Source organism: Pseudorca crassidens, chromosome 7 (genome assembly GCF_039906515.1).
Source record: "Pseudorca crassidens isolate mPseCra1 chromosome 7, mPseCra1.hap1, whole genome shotgun sequence".
Lineage (NCBI taxonomy): Eukaryota > Metazoa > Chordata > Mammalia > Artiodactyla > Delphinidae > Pseudorca > Pseudorca crassidens.
Window position 1 is genome coordinate 56,938,277 of NC_090302.1, and position 17,371 is coordinate 56,955,647.

At 38.6% G+C, this 17,371-nt stretch overlaps 1 protein-coding gene across 4 annotated transcripts in view; it reads left to right on the forward strand.

Moving 5' to 3' along the window:
* KDM4C (lysine demethylase 4C) overlaps positions 1-17,371 on the forward strand; it is a 412,581-nt gene that overhangs the window by 71,983 nt on the left and 323,227 nt on the right. For all 4 annotated transcript variants that reach the window (XM_067744341.1, XM_067744340.1, XM_067744342.1 and 1 more), the window contains exon 5: positions 10,170-10,363. In XM_067744341.1, coding sequence (XP_067600442.1) covers positions 10,170-10,363 — 194 coding nt within the window. The remainder of the gene's footprint in view (positions 1-10,169; positions 10,364-17,371) is intronic.

Consider the following 17,371-nt stretch of genomic DNA (forward strand, 5'->3'; position numbering starts at 1 on the left):
GGGAGAGGCCACAACAGTGAGAGGCCCGTGTACAGCAAAAAAATAAAAAATAAAAAAATAACTTGTCAGGGTCTGGATATGGGATTTTACTATTTTATTAAATGTTGAGATAATGGATCCTCTTTAAAGAAGAATAGGGCTTTTATGGTTCAGATTCCTTTTAGGATTTTCTGCAAGGGCCATGTATAGATGTGTAAAATAAAGTTAACAATTCTGTTTATTATTTAAGTAAGGTTTTTTTTTTTTTTAATAGAATGCATGTCTGTGAGTGAATCCATGAATCCTGCTCTTGGCCCAAGGCAGTTTTTTAAAATCATCTTTTTGATTGGTAGTACTTAAAAGAAAGAAAAGTAGCAAACTAATAACCAAATTACTGACTTTCCCTTCCAGTCATTGGGGGGATACAGGGAAGTTTTTCCCTCCTTGATATATAAAAGTCTAGAATTGACTTTCTGGCTCATTGTTTGGCCAGTGAGGCTTCAGGCACAGTAGTGTCAGCTCCGGTTAGAGTTTTCCATTCTCACCCTTCCCGGCTCCACAGTTATGAGCTGGGAGATCTTGGGCAAGTTATCTTACTTCTCCTGGGGAAGTTCTCTCATCTATAAAATGGCATTGATAATAGATGATAGTTTTATTTATTCACCTCATAAGATTAAATGAGATGAATAAATAAAACACCTAGGATAGGGCCTGCTCCATAGTATGTACTGAATAATAGCTGCTACTGGTGGCAATATTAAAGCAAAATGGGACAGAAATCCTGAGGCTGTGATGAGATGTTCAGTAATTGACTCCGACCAAGAGAATCGTGAAGAATTCTATTCTGCAATAGTCATTTACTTATAAGTCCAACCTGCATTCCAGCAGTTTATACTTTCTGCCGTTTGTCAAAGTCTGTCACGTCAGAGCCATGAAGGATGTTTGTTTAGGGGTTACTAAAGAAAATGCGCCTGCTATTTTCATGAAATACACCGCTCTCTTCGTGTCAGTGAGACAAGGTGCCAGGGCAGAAATGGTGCCGTGAGATGTGACTCAAGAGATGTTCTCTTTTTCATGACTTTTGCTTTATCATATTTTTGGAATGTAATAATCTGATTTTTTATGTGCAACTTATGCTTTAAAGCACAATGATACACTGACTACCCCAGACCCACCATGCAGTCCCACAGCTAGAGTGTCAACAATACTGCTCATGGGGAATTCCCTGGCGGTCTAGTGCTTAGGTCTCCATGCTTCCACTGCAGGGGGCATGGGTTAAATCCCTGATCGGGGAACTAAGATCCCGCATGCCATGTGGCAGGGCCCCCCAAAGAAAAAAACAAAAAAAAACAATACTGCTCATGGGATGCTCTTTCTGCAGTCCTTCCCTGCTACCCCACCCCATCACCCAGGGATGGCCTGAACTTTGTGTTTGATTTCTTGCCTTAAAAAGAAAAGTTTTCTCAAACAAATTTTGTTGTTGTTGTTGAAGTATGGTTGATTCTTTTTCGGATTCTTTTCCATTGTAGGTTATTACAAGATATTGAATATAGTTCCCTGTGCTATACAGTAGAGCCTTGTTGGTTATCCACTTTATATGTAGTAGTGTGTATCTCTTAATCCCTAATTCTCAATTTATCTCCCTCCTCCTTCCCCTTTGGTAACCATAAGTTTGTTTTCTATGTCTGTGAGTCTGTTTCTGCACAAACACATTTAAAAAAAAATTAATTTATTTAATTAATTTATTTGTGTTTGGCTGCATTGGGTCTTTGTTGCTGCGTGCGTGCTTTCTCTAGTTGTGGCGAGTGGGGGCTACTCTTCGTTGCGGTGCATGGGCTTCTCACTGCAGTGGCTTCTCTTGTTTCAGAGCACGAGCTCTAGGTGCGCGGGCTCCAGTAGTTGTGTCACGGTGGGCTCTATAGTTGTGGCTTGCGGGCTCTAGAGTGCAGGCTCAGTAGTTGTGGCACACGGGCTTAGTTGCTCCGCGGCATGGGGGATCTTCCCTGACCAGGGCTTGAACCCTTGTTCCCTGCATCAGCAGGCAGATTCTTAACCACTGCGCCACCAGGGAAGCCCACAGACACATATTTTTAAACAATATATTTAGTTTGGCTTATTTTTGACCTTATTAAAAGTAGTATCACTTTATGTAGTCTTCCGAGACTATACAAAACACTAGGTTTTCTGAGTTTATCCATATTATTGTGTGAGCTATTGTTCAGTCATTTCCATTGCTGTATAACATTCCATTATGTGCATATACATTTTATTTTTTATTATCCTGTCAGGGGATATTTTCTCTTTAAAATGAATATTGCTGCTATGAACACATTCCTGTATATGATTTTTGGTGCACTGTATACAAATTCTCTGAAGTACTTATGTAAGAATGGAAGTGCTGCCTCCCTGCGTGTTCAACTTTGTCAGATACTGTTACCTTGTTTCTCAAAGACTTTGTACGAATTTACCCTCCCCCAGCACTATATAATCATTTTTAAGACAGGTTTACTGAGGTATAATTTACATACCACAAAATTCACTGATGTTAACGTATAATTCAATGATATTTGTGTAACCATCACCACCAACCAGTCTTAGAACACTTCTCTTACCTCCAAAAGTTTCCTTATTGCTGACATATATCCTCTTCAGCACTTAATATCGTTCATCTTATTACTTATTGTCAGTCTTGTGGCTTTAAAATATCTAGTGTGTGAATTTCTCTGACTACAAATGACGTAGAATAGCTTTTCTTATCTTTTTTTTTAATTTTTAAATTTATTTTATTTTATTATTTTATTTTTGGCTGTGTTGGGTCTCCGATGCTGTGTGCGGGTTTTCTCTAGTTGTGGTGAGCCAGGGCTACTCTTCATTGCAGCGTGCGGGCTTCTCATTGTCGTGACTTCTCTTGTTGCAGAGCATGGGCTCTAGGTGCACAGGCTTCAGTAGTTGTGGCACATGGGCCCAGTAGTTGTGGCTTGCGGGCTCTAGAGCTCAGGCTCAGTAGTTGTGGCACATGGGCTTAGTTGCTCTGCGGCATGTGGGATCTTCCCAGGCCAGGGCTCGAACCCGTGTCCCTTGCATTGGCAGGGAGATTCTTAACCACTGTGCCACCAGGGAAGCCCCAGCTTTTCATATCTTTGTTGGCCATTTGTGATTTCTCTTTTTTCCTCTGCCTATTTTTCTATTAGATTGTTTGACTTTTCCTTATTATTTGGAATTTTTTATGTTTTCTGGATACCCAAACTACGTCATGTTGTTGAATTACATTTGTTGAATTATTTGCTTCAATAGTGGCTTGTTCTTTCCAAAACTTTTTTATTTCTTCTATTTTCAGTGTCTTTGTGTGTGTGTGATAACAGGTCAGTTTTAATTCTAGCACCTGAAGCTATGCAAGGGTACACCTCATCAGCTTCATGGGACTGTTGTACACATTCTGTAAAGTGACAACTGTGCAATACCACTTAGCATCTCAGAATCAGGAATATAATTTTGAATTATTTAAACACAGTCCATGGAGTTAAAAACAAAATCAGAAGCCATCTACAGTTATATAATTGTCAATTAAATGCTATACACCTAATACTCGATATAATAGTCAATATCTAGCAGGGAATGTTGAAAGCGATTTTAGATTTTCATCCTATCGTACTCTGTTGGGAATGTTTCTTGAGTAGGCATGTGACTTGCCAAAGATGGGACAACCAAGACCAGAACAAGTAAAGTTCTACCATGGTTTCTGTAGTGTTCACTTTTTTTCTTTGTCAGTTTTAAAAGTGAACAGCGAGAATTAAATACTTGACTTTACATATATACAGGTATGTTGTAAAAATATATTTGTTTACAAGCATGTAAAAATACTTGGTAACTAGTTTGATAAGAAAATAATGTGCAAAGGTATATAGCAAAAACATGAATCGTCTGTGACCCTGCAAAATCAATTCCATATTTTATATTACATCAAACAAAAACAGTTTTAGTTTTAAAAGGAAGATGGACAGAAATTATTATTTTTACACAGAACATGGCTGTGAAAAGAGTTAAATTAGAAAGACTAAGAATATTGGAATGCCAGAATGAGCCCAAATATTTGTCCACATAGAATATTATTGTCTTCAAGAGTAGGAGTAATAATGAAGGCTTTATAAGCAGTTTTTAATCAATAAATGTAATTGGCATTTTGATGTTTTGGTAACTGTAAAACAAAAGCTGTAGCATCACTAAAGGTCTGAGAAGTCTGTTTTGTAGCTTCAACTCAGTGTATTTAAGGTTAACTAAAGTTGACATCAAAATTTTTAGAGATGGACTTATTTACAGTGTCTTTTAATGAACAGATTTTAATTTTAATGTAATTGGTTTCATCAGTCTTCTCTTTTAGTGACTTTATTTATCAATAATTTTGTATTTTTCTCTCTCCTGGGACTCTGAATACATGAACCTTAGACATTCTGTCCTACGTATGCTTAACTTTACCTTTCAGATATTACTTTTCATCTTTCTGTACTGCACTGTGTGTTCATGTCTTAAATTTTATACTTCTCTTGTTTAATCCTTTCAATGAGTTTTAGTTTAATAATGATATCTTTTTTTTTTTTTTTTTTTTTTTTTTTTTTGCGGTACGCGGGCCTCTCACTGTTGTGGCGTCTCCCGTTGCGGAGCACAGGCTCCGGACGCGCAGGCTCAGCGGCCATGGCTCACGGGCCCAGCCGCTCCGCGGCATCTGGGATCTTCCCGGACCGGGGCACGAACCCTTGTCCCCTGCATTGGCAGGTGGACTCTCAACCACTGTGCCACCAGGGAAGCCCGATATCTTTCATATCTAGAAGTCCACCTCTCCCCCCAAATCTGACTGGTCATTCCAAATAGTTTTACTTTCTTGTCGATGTGATTCCATTTTTTATTTCTTTAAACATTTCACATTCTTTAGTGTCTGAAAATTCTGGTATCAACAGTCCTTGGGGTGGTGCAGGGTCAGTTGTTTTTGCTAGCTTTCTGCAGTGAGGTCTTGACTCCCTGTATGCGTAGTGATCTTTGGTTGTATTCTTTGGCTTGATCTTAATTTGTGGAGAATTTACAGGTTTAAGTGAAGGATGCTTTTCTCCCAAGAGGATTGGAGTTGCTTTTACCTGGAACTAGGGATACCATTAACCTCAAAGCCTCAGTGGTCCAGAATCAAGGCAGGAGTCCCAAGCTCTCTGCAATCTTTTATCTGACTGGGCATTTCCCCCCTTTTCTTCTCTGCCCTCCTTCTTGTCCTACTCATATTTACCTTTTTAAGGTGAACAGTCTTTTTATATGGTACTTTCTGTTGCAGATTTTTTTTGTTACTTCAGAATTTGCTCTACATTGGTTATTGTCTAGACTTTCAGAAAGAAAAGAAGCACTGCTGTAAAATTGTAGGTATTTTGGTGTGTAAAAATGCAAAAAGGAAAAGAGGTTTGTTTTAAAAGTAGAAAGTTTAGAGAATGTGATATTTTCATGGAAAGGAAGAAACAAAAGGAGCTATCACATCACACATTGTAATTAACTTTAAAGCAAATTGAATTTCACATGGGTCTAATTTTATTCTTACTGTGTAAAGATCCTAACGAAATCCTCTATTTTAAAATGTGACCAGAGCTTTCCTTTTAGTTTTTGAAAGGTGCAATTTTCACACATTACTGTGCAAAATGGATTGAATTTTGAAGTCTTTAAAACTAACCAAGTTTTATTTTTCTTTCTTCATTTGCATTACCTTTGAAACTTCAAGGGCTTGTTACAGGCATATGAATTGGTGGCAGTAATTTACATTAGCCTAGCTTTAAAGTAAGTGGAAATTGGGTGGATGGTCTTTTGTTTGGATCACAGTACACAGTAGGTGTTGGCTGGACTGCATTAAGGGTCATAGAAAGTGATGGTTAGAGCCAAATGAGGAAAGCATAATCTTTTAAAAAATACTAAATAAAAGTACCTGAAAACTTTAGTTAGAATCTTTAATAATTTCTTTTAGTATTTTCTCAGCATTTTACAGTACCTAGGAGGTGGATCTTCTTTTTTTAATAATTGGATTTTCTAATGAAATGATGTTTTTCCCCATAAATTTATAGATTTCAGAAATTATTGCTGGTCGCTTTGAGTCCAGCTTAGAGCTGGGCGTGCGGCAGTGAAGCTGTAGAGAGATGAAGGCTCAGAGCATTGTTTGGAAAGAGCCCCACGGGGATAACGTTGAAGGTGCTGAGGATGATGGCAGGAGCGGGGGCAGGGCCGGGGGGCAGGGGAGGAGAAACATGTGGGCTGGATATTGACATTGTTGAGGAAAGATACTAATGTCTTAGGTAAACAAGGTCCCGTGGTCAAATCACATCTGGGAAAAGTGGAGTTAAGCAGAGTGAAACAGGCTTCCTTATAGCATGGCCTCTCAGAACCTTCGGAGTGCCTGTTGGCACTGTAACTTTGTAAGAGGAGGAGAAAAGGATGCCAGAGTTTTTTGACCACAGCCTCTTGTAGAAGTAGTGTTCCTCAGAAGGTTATTTTGGGAAGAATTGGTTTGCTATGATTTTTGCGTTATTTCTCTGTATCAGGTGGGAACGACTCCTTCCTGGTAAGTTTTCTAATGTGGCATGTTGCTGCCCTGTCCTCCTTCAGTGTCGCAGTGACTGAGTGCCTTCACTCAAGAGGGAATCCCGGATGCTCATAGTCCCGGGAAGAAGGTGCTCCTGGCCTGGATGTGGCCTGTGTTCAGGGCCCCAGGCCCAGAGCTCAAGGGCGTGAGCTCAAACTTGGCACAGTCTTTCTGCATAGGTTTATAGATGCGTCGTTCATGCTGATGCCAGTTTGGGGGTGCTTACTTCCTCTGTGAAGTCCGAAGTCCAAAGCCTGGTCTTCAAGCAGCTCCTGAGTGCCTATGGTAATGAAAATTTAGGAGTTCTTTCAAATTGCCATCTGATTCTTGATAGGCTGATGATACAGAGATTGAAAGGAAAGATCCTTGATAAACTTCTCTTTTACACATATGTGTACAAATTATGGTCCAATGGTGAATTATTTCAGAAAACCAGGCAGATACAGGGTAAATAGACAAACAGGGCAGGGCAGGCTTAGAATGCACTGGGTTATTGGGATGAAGGGAGGGGTGGGACCAGGGAGGAAACGTCTGCCCAGTGGAGGTCAGGTGAGTTCCAGATATTGCAGATAAGCAACTGCTGGACATTGTGTAGAAGAGCTTTATATGAAGGGATGGGATCTGGGAAGAGGCATTTGTCTATGAACTTGGGCTGGTGTGCAGACTTTTCTGCAGAGACTTGACAGCTTTAAGCTTTGAATGGTTTGGCACATTTCGACCTGTCATTTTGGGGCTTGTTTGTAGCTGGGGTCTTTCTGGAGGCTACTTTTACACTAAATTCTATCACCAACTCCCAAGTGAAGCAGCTTTTCTTATAGGCTTTGCCAGTGTTTGTGTAGGGCGGCTGTATGCCTGGGTGGGAAGAAGGTAGCAGTTTTATATGTTTGCCTGTCCTAAATTTTAGTTCCTTGGATCTTTGTTGATAATTGATGCTGAGAGAAAAGGATGATATGCTGTATTTAACATGGTCAGAACTGGAAGCGTAGAGTTTATAAGTGAAAGCCTAGAGTCAGGTAGATTTAGGTTTATCTTTGCCTCCCACTCTTCTAGGAGCACTGGTTTTTTTTCCATTTGTTCATTTGGGTATAATGTTACCTGTGTTACAGAATTGTCTTGAATAGATGTAGTGTATATGTATGTGTAGAGTAGTGAGGTAGACTGTGGTGTCACACTTCTCCTAAATGACAAATGAGGTGTACTCCTTGTCTGAATCTCTGAAGGAGACCTGGTGCTCTTCAGAGTTTGAGTAGAACCTGTCCTTGGAGGCAGCTAGCCAGTTCAATCAATAGTAGAGAGCAGAAACTGGAGAAGGAATTTGGAAATAGTAAGATTTATTCTTAGCCTCTGTTATACCAGTTATTCTTAATATTTTAATAACCTCTTTTATTAAAATTATATGACTTTTTATTTTAGCAAAAGAAATTAAGCTTAAACATCATGGCAATCTTGGCCTTGCCCAAAAGAAACTGCTGCAGACATATGATTTGCCCATTAATGGGGAGAATTTCAATAGTAAGTTTCATAGGACTTTATTATCACTTACCATGTCTTTGGCTTTTGTTTTGGTAGAGGCTTTCCAGTAAGATTTACTAGAGAATAGTGGAGACGTTTATTTAATCAGTTCTAAGCCATAGTAAATTTTATTTTTCCAAAGGTTTTATGTCCTTCAGCCTATTCAGTACTCTGAACAGCTCTGGGAGGGTACTGTAGCCCTCAGGCTTTCACGAAGAAAGACTAGAAGCTCAGAAAATCTTGGTGATTTTTGCCCTGGGCAGTGGCAGAGCCGGAACCATAATCTGGGTCTTTTTGCCATCACTCATTCTTCTCTTCCCTCATCCCTTTAGACCCACAGGTCTAGGCATGTCAAGGGATTCAGCCTCAGTTATTTCTGAAAGATAGTATCAGTCAGAAACAAAGATAAGACTTCTCCAAATGCAGGAATTTCAGAGGGATGGTTTGTTCCTAAATTTGCAAGCTCATTCAGTTTAAAAATGATTCCTATAATATGGTACTCATTTATTACTTCATATTCATTGCCTCAGAAATGACTTTTAAATAGGACTGTATTATTAGAGTGATTGGACTGAAGTCTGATTGGACTAGAGTTAAGAGATTGTATCACTATAAATAGAGTGAGATAAAATATTTTACATGATTTGATTGAACTTTTATGAGGTCTTGTAAGTTGGAACCTAGGATCTTCTCTAAAAGGATACTTACTTTGAACAATTTCCAAGTAGCAAACTTCCTACTGTGGGGTTTAAGTTGTAGATAGAGTGGCTACCTTGGGGAATTTGGGAATTAAATTATTTCCCCGGCACTTTCAATTATATTACCTGAGGCAGAACTTCATTAACTGCCCCATCAACAATTTTCCTGACCCAAAAGCTCAAGGAAGTAAGATCACGACACTGATTATATTGTCATCTAAAGACCAGAATGAAAACAGAACAGCCCTGAAAGTTTTTAGTGCATAAGGGAACTATTAGACATGGTTGTCTGGGAGGCTGTTGGCATAGTTATTGGAGAAGGCCTTTTGGGTATACATAAATAAATTTAATGTCCCTCTTTAATAGCACCATGAAGAGGTTGAACTAGTTTTAAAGACATTGCCATTTACTCATGATTGCATAAAAATGGACCTAATCTCTGATATTTAGAATTTGATTATTAGAAAAGTATATGGGAAAAATACATAGTTGGTAAAAATGGTAAGCAGCTGTGAATTACACTGAATTAATAAGAGATTGGTAAGTTTTAATAAAACTGGAATCTTTTCCTGCCACTTTAACTTTTACATCAGTGACTCAAACTTTTCTGTCTCTTTCTATCACCAGTCATGTTGGGTTACTGTTATAAAACTACACTATTCCAGAAATTTTGCCAGAGTTTGGATAAGTATTTTTAGCAGTTATTCTTTGTTTAAAATTTCCCATCAACATAAGAGGCTAATATTTAGTTGAAGAAGCAGTAAAAGCATAATGATCTGTGGCTTAGAATAGTGCTAAGAATTTTCCCAATAATTAGAGTTGAATTTTCAGGAAATGATGTATCACATGCCAAAACTGAAATGGGTGGGGATGAGAGAGGGATGACAGAAGATATATTTTGTTAGTGGTATCTTGAGATGATATCTGATGTTAATATGACTTCTTAAGTAATGTACAAATAAACAAGCAAGCTAAAAACCAGGAAACCCCCAAAACTAAATGGTGTGCCAATGATGGAAAGCATGCTCCAGATCACATGCTTTGAATCAATGATTTTTCTTACTAACAGCAAATGGGGAGTGGGGCCTTAATTCTCTGTCGTTTGGTACAATTTTATACTAATGTTTATATAGAGCCACATTACGTTGGTAGTAATCTTGGATGATTAATCATGGATCTGTATAAATATGTGTGTGTGTGTGTGTGTGTGCGCGCGCGCGCACGTGCGTGCCTTGGATAATTGTTGCTTTATTTTTTATTTCTAAGTGAATTAAAATACACAGTGTAATACTTTTGGCAGATGATGTTTTGAGCAGTAAATGTTATCTTTATGAGTTTATTAATGTTTGCTTTTATTTTCCTCTCTCCTCTGATTCTAGGGTGTAGATGAATGGAACATAGCTCACCTAAACACAGTCTTGGATGTGGTTGAGGAAGAGTGCGGTATTTCTATTGAGGGTGTAAATACTCCTTATCTCTATTTTGGCATGTGGAAAACCACATTTGCGTGGCACACCGAGGATATGGACCTCTACAGCATTAATTATCTCCACTTTGGAGAGCCCAAGTCTTGGTAAGTTACATGTTTAATATTCATTTGCTTTGGAGTTTTGAAATTTGGGCAATATGAACCCATTGAAGATGAATTTTTTCCCTTTATCTGGTGGATTCAGATTTATATGAGCTGTAAGAAAGTTTTTTTTGACTGTAACAATTAATTATTACAGAGTCTTCCACTCTGCCTAGGGTTTTGCTCAAAACCATAAAGCTGATGGTGACTTGTATATCTAAAATTGCCTGTAGACCCCTTTTGTGGGCCATGAATTGATAGGTATTTAGTCTCAAAGAATTTGTTTGGGACTTCCCTGGTGGCGCAGTGGTTAAGAATCCGCCTGCCAGTGCAGGGGACACGGGTTCGAGCCCTGGTCCGGGAAGATCCCCCATGCCACGGAGCAACTGAGCCCGTGTGCCACAACTACTGAGCCTGCGTTCTAGAGCCCATGAGCCACAACTACTGAGCCTGTGCTCTGGAGCCTGCGAGCCACAACTACTGAAGCCCATGCACTGCAAGGAAGAGTAGCCCCTGCTCACCGCAACTAGAGAAAGCCCGTGTGCAGCAATGAAGACCCAATGCAGCCAAAAATAAATAATAAATAAAATAAATAAATTTAAAAAAAAAAGAATTTGTTTGGCGTCTTTACTTCTCTGAGATTTGCTGGAAAGTATGCGGGCAGCAGTTAGGAGTGAAAATTGACTTCCTGGATGTAGAGTATCAAGTAATCCTAATGATTTTCTGGTCTAGTCCCCTCTGAATAAATGACAAGTTCCATTTAGTATGTGGTGGCTAGAGGGAGAGGAGGGATGAATCAGGAGGCCTTTTATTGCTCTTTGTATGATGGATGTGGGGAAAAGAATAAGGTAATGTGAATATGTGTTCTTAACTTGGAATTTCCTGTGTTTGTGAGCCTCTTTCCTCATCTTTCTGAGCAACGATTTTAAGATTTATTGCTCTGTAGAATGCATCATATGTAATGCATCAAATAATTACACATTTGTAATTATTAGTCTGTCAATCACCCTGGAGTCCTTTGTGGTCAGCCAGTTTCACGTTTGAACTTGTTTTTGTGGGTTTTAGTCTTAAGAGAGTTTCAATATCAGTTGTATTTTGTAAAGTACACATACATGCAGAATAATTCAGAGACAGAAGCTTATGAAGTATCTACTTGACAAGCCAGGGAATACAATGTTTCTGCTGGTATTCAGCTGGGACAGGATGGGATGCTCTTCAGGTGCTTGTGTTAGCCCGGTAGATTTCTTGCCTCCAGTTTAAAGATAATGGCCTCTTTTCAAGTTCTCCTGCTGATCAGGTGTTGAGTACAGTGTATAATTTCTATCCCCATCTTGCCATTAGTTGCCCTTGAGGTTTTGTCATTTGGCAAAGTGTGAAGTTGTAAGCTTTCTCCAGCAAATTCAAATATAGCAAAAGTTCATAATGATCAAAAATGACATTTAATCAGCAGGAAAGCTTTAGGAGCAAGGGCAAAGCTCTTAGGACATAGAAGAGAAATCCAGGTATTTTCTGGTTTGCTGTGGAGTTTTAGGATCTGAAAAAAGTTAGTGAGAAGCTGTGTAACTTATTTTTAACAGTGTTTTACTTACACATTTTGTTTGAGAAATTCTAAGCATTCTGCTCTCTTAATGGAATAAATAAAATGTAAACATTTTTAATAGGTGGTCTAGGACCTAGAGAGGCTTTGGTGACAGAATGGGGTAAAGAAATAATTCCTTACAAGGTGTTTGTCGAGGACCAGCTGTGAGCACAAACTTTAGAACCTGTGAGTCTGTCATAGTTCTTCAGCACCCACTGTAGCGTCTGTTGGAGTGTCATCCTTTAGTACTTTTGGGACTTGGCTTTGAGAGACTCAGAGACATACTTTAAACAATGTGTAGGCTCCTGGGTAGTTTTTTAGCTGCATAGTTATCCCCATGATCTTTCTGATCCTCTGTTTTGTTGTGGATAAAATTATGTGAAATTGGTAGATTCAACATCTTGGTGAAATCTAGTATATAGGCAACTATATACTATACTTCCCTTAAGAAATATGAAAAGTTAGGGAATTCCTCAGCAGTCCAGTGTTTAGGACTCCGTGCTTCCACTCTAGGGGGCATGGGTTGGATCCCCGGTCAGAGAACTAAGATCCTGCAAGACGTGTGGTGCAGCCAAAAAAAAAAAAAAATCAAAAAAAACAAAAAACAAAAAAATCTGAAAAGTTAGTGGCAAAACTTTCCTGTAGGTTTGGAGAAATTCATGACAATGCCTAGGACATTAATTTGAGGTTTTAGTATTAGAGGAGTTGACATGAAGTCTCTGCTTTCTTATTAAGAAAGGTGATCCCGCCCCCCTCCACCCGGGACAAGGATTGTCGTGACCTAAAGATTGGTTAGAGGAGAATATTCTGTCTGGGATAAGACTGATTATAGTCTTGTGTCTTTGGGAGAGAGCACCACTGTTTATGAGTGAGAATGAGTACGCTGGATTCCAAAGTATTTCTTTCTCTCTGGAATGTATTTATATTTTCTGTATTTAGTTACTCTATTAGTTTTTAAGCATATAGACTCCATTATATGCATTAAGAGTAGATTTATAATATCACTATTATCTTTAACCTTGGCCATTATTTATAATGATAAAAAAATAAAACATAGCAGTGAATTATGACAGTTAATCTACATTCCATTTACTAGGATGACTAGTGTAGGAAAAGAGTGATATAAATGACTCTAAGGAACGATTATATTAGCGCAACATAAATAATTTTGAGGTAAACTTTATTATCATTAAAATTCACTTCAGTCGTCATCATAATATATTTGAAGTAAGGTTTGAAAGGTGGTAGAAGCAATACAAATTCATGTGAACACTGAAACGTGTGTGGCAGACTCAGACTCCAGGGAGCAGCGATCAGGGCTCTAGTCCTTACTCGACTACCGATGTGTGTGGCTTTGGGCAAAGAACCGTACTTCTGTGACCAGTTTCCTCACTCACAAAATGACAAGACTCATCAGGATGCTCTCCAGTGCTCTAATTCTGTAATGTGTGATCAGAACTATTGGAATATTTTTACCTAATCTACAAAATGAGAGGATGACAAGGTGATGTAATGTTCTGCGTGCGTGTGCGCACATGCCTGCACTGGTTTCCTTTTCTGGTGCCCTCTCCTTGTTCGTTTGTTTGTTTTTTTGCCGCTCCCCAAGGCTTGCAGAATCTTAGTTCCTCGAACCTGTGCTCCCTGCCATGGAAGCGTGGAGTCCTAACCCCTGGACTGCCAGGGAAGTCCCTGTTGTCCTCTCCTTGTTGAGTTACCTTTACTCTTCTCCAGGGGTGCCCTCTCTCATGCTTAATATGTCTGGCCCTGGCAGTGTGTCTTCCTCCTCTCTGGTCTTACAGACTGGCATTTAATTTCAACTTCCTTCTATTCTTCAGTTCTCTCAGGCACCAAGTTCTGGGTACGATTATTGCAGAGACTGCCTACGATTCTCTCCTTACTTCCATGACTGCACTACTGTCCTCTGCCCGAGTATTCCATAGATTTTTGCCTGAAGGCTTCCTGGACCATGCGTTGCCCCACCTTAGACATCTGCCTTTGCACCTTTCAAGGGGTTGTGACCACCCCTGCTGGCCCTTTCCTGTGCCTGCTTTGAAGTTCAGGGCTGTGTTTGCCTTTGAATCATCAGCGCTTAACACAGGGCCTAACTATAGGATTGATGCTCTGTAAGTAATTCTCATTTTGAATCAAGGGAGTTTTAAATTGTTTTGGATCAGTCTTTTCAAGGGCAGACAAGAAAATATATAAAATGTTCTATAAAGACTCTTGTCTCAAATGTAACTGTTAAGAGCACCAAGTTTCCAGAGATTTCTGAGTAGCTGCTGGTAGGCCTGGCTCCAGGTAGAAGCCGTGAAACATGCTTTTCTGTGCACAACATGTAGCAGATTTTGCTGAGTTAAGTGCTCATGAACACAGGTTCGTACTGCAGAGACTTTAGAGGAGCTAATGATTTATTTAAACATTTCTGGCATGAAGGTTTAAGGAAAAAAGAAAGCTTGAAGTAGGCAGATAGAAAACTGCTTTGGCAGTCAGTGGTAACATATTTATTTTCTGGGAATTAATGTTGACTTTGGAGCCAGAAGACCTGTTTTAAAATCCCAGTCACTTACCAGCTGAATGACTTAGGGCAAATCACTTAGGGCAAATCACTGTACTCCTTTCATCATGAATTTCTTTAACTGCCAAACGGAGGCATGATTTATTCTCTTTCTACTTAATAGGATTTCTAGGAGGGTCCAGGGATATACTGTGTATACAAGTGTTTTGTAAAGTGTAAAGAACTATACAAATATTCATAATTACTATTGTCTTAATAACATTATAAAACTAAATAATTTTTTGGTCATAGTAATTACTTAAAGCCTGAACTTGGCATGATGTATTTCTGTATATGATAGAGTGGGAGTTTCAAGGATAAGCAAAATATAATTTTCTTTCCCAAGCATCATGTGGTAGTGGTTAATTGCTGAGGAAATAGAATTTAGATGATGCCTTGAATCTTTCTTTCTGAGATCATGTCCAAACATAATGAATAAGTTACTTTCAGATTTAGTACTCTGTAGAGAATGAGAAAGGTAAGGTTTAAGAGGACATGTCTTAAGCTATGAAAGGTCTAAAATCAGGAAAGAAGTTTCTCCTGGATGTTTTTTAGAAAAATTAAGGATGGGCCGCAGCATTTTGGACTTGGCTAAATTTTATTCAGTAAGCTGTGTGGTTTTGTTAAATGTAGCAATAAGAAAATGTCAGATTATTCAGTATAATATAAACTTAGTTCCATGCTTTTTCTTTAGATCGATTTGTTTAGTGCTGTGTAGTATTTAAGAGCACAGGTTTTTGCACCAGAGTCTTATGTTTTGAGTTCTGGCATTGCTTTTTTACTTAGTATATCACCCAGGACAATTATTACATAACCCCCATGCCTCCATTTTCTCTCCTAAAATACTCACATGGTTTGATGCCCACATTGTAAGGTAGTTGTGTGGATTAAATAAAATACAAAGCGTATACCACGCGTATACCACAGCTCCTGGCATTATCGTAAGTGCTCAATGGATGTTAACATTTCATACGTTTACTTAACAAATATATATTGCATGTCTTATGTATAAGACCTTATAGATTCTGTATTAATAAGGATTCTTCGTTCTAAATGACGGAAACCTAATTTAAGCAAAAGAATATTTGGCAGTGTGTATAATTGTGATAAGCTAGAAGCAGGGTTCAAGCCCGAGAGTGGATTCTCGCATTGGGTGTCTGTCTCAGCCGGTCCCTTCTTTTCTCCCCCCCTGCCCCCCATTCATTCACTCTCTCCCATCTCCCCTACCCCTTCTTGCTGTTTTCCTTTTCCTTTCTTCCTGGGGTAGAGAAGGAGCTCTTTACTTATAAATAAATATTTGATTATTGCTGAATTTTAGAATTCAGGGCTGTCTTTTTAAAAGAACAAATGAATTATATGTCATCGAGTTGACCTGAGCTTGTGTGTTGTACATCTTCTTCATTACAGTGTGAGCTCCCAGAAAGGGGGTCCCTCACTGTCTGACTCACTAGCGTGTCTCCAGTGCCTGCAATGGTATCTGGCATGAGCTTGGCACACAGTGGGTACTCAATAAGTATTTGTTCAATGAATGGTCTTACTGAAGGAATTCCTTATTGAGGTTTTTTCCTTTAAACACCCAGAGCGGAATGTTACTTTAGCGATTGGACAGCTCGATACTATTTAATGATACGTTGAATTAACAACATACAATACTAACTCCTGTTGTTGACATATCTGTTTAGTAAGTTTAGACTCATTAATGTATTCTAATTGGAAATGTTAAGACTAATTGAATAATGGTAAAAGCTGTATCCTTCTGATGGTTTGTATAGAAAAAATACTCTTGGAATTAACAATGGTTTGCTTCTGCTTTTAATTATTCTTCCTAGAGAAATTTGACCTCTAAATAAGCAAAATACCTACTGTGTAGCATAGGGAACTCTACTCAATGTTCTGTAATAACCTATATGGGAGAAGAATCTGAAAAAGAAGAGATATATGTATATGTATGGCTGAATCACTTTGCTGTGCACCTGAAACTGGCACAGCATTGTAAATCAACTATACTCCAATATAAAATAAAAATAAAACAAAGAAAAATAGACTTTTATAAATATTTTTTAATTGAAGTATTAATAAAATTAATTGCATAAGTTATTTTGATCACTTCTAGGCATATCTATGTATATATTTTGAGATAATATTATTTTAAAAGGTTTAAAAAATTGGAACTATACCCCAGAAATATGGTATTAATTTTGTACTCAGCTGCTAGGTGTATTTGTAGGAAGAGAGTGCAGAGATAACAGGAAGCAATATTATCATATCCATGATATGATATCATATCCATGATTATCTGATCATATCCATGATCAGATGGATAATATTTTAGTTAGACCTGAGCCTGACGTGGAGATAAACACAACCACACTGGTGCACACACACATACCTGCAGTCCAAACAGTGAGTCCCGAAGACCCCTGCTCAGCACCGAGTTTTTTAAGGAAAGTCAGTGAGGTCTAGTGTTTGTGATTTTGAAAATAAATCTCACTCATTTCCCTGAAGTGTTGAGTTGTAATGCCTTTTCACTAACTGATTGGCGACTGTGGGTTCTCATACAGGAAATCTAAACTTATATTAATTAAGTACTTTTGATACCCCTGATAAGCATAGCAGGGGCTTGTAAATTCCTTCAGGATGCCTATTTCCTTGTTGCTACTCTTTCACTTAAAGCCACCACCATCACCACCTACAAGAACCCCGGAAAACCCTTTAAATGAAAAGACATTGCTGAATCAAATCCGTAACTCTTAGGGAAAAATCAGAAGGTTAATGCAAATTTATATACTATGTAGTTCATGGAAAACAAGCATTAGTGCTGTTAGCCTTGCTAATTACTGTGGCAGATATAGCAGTTCACAAATTATGTTGCTTAACT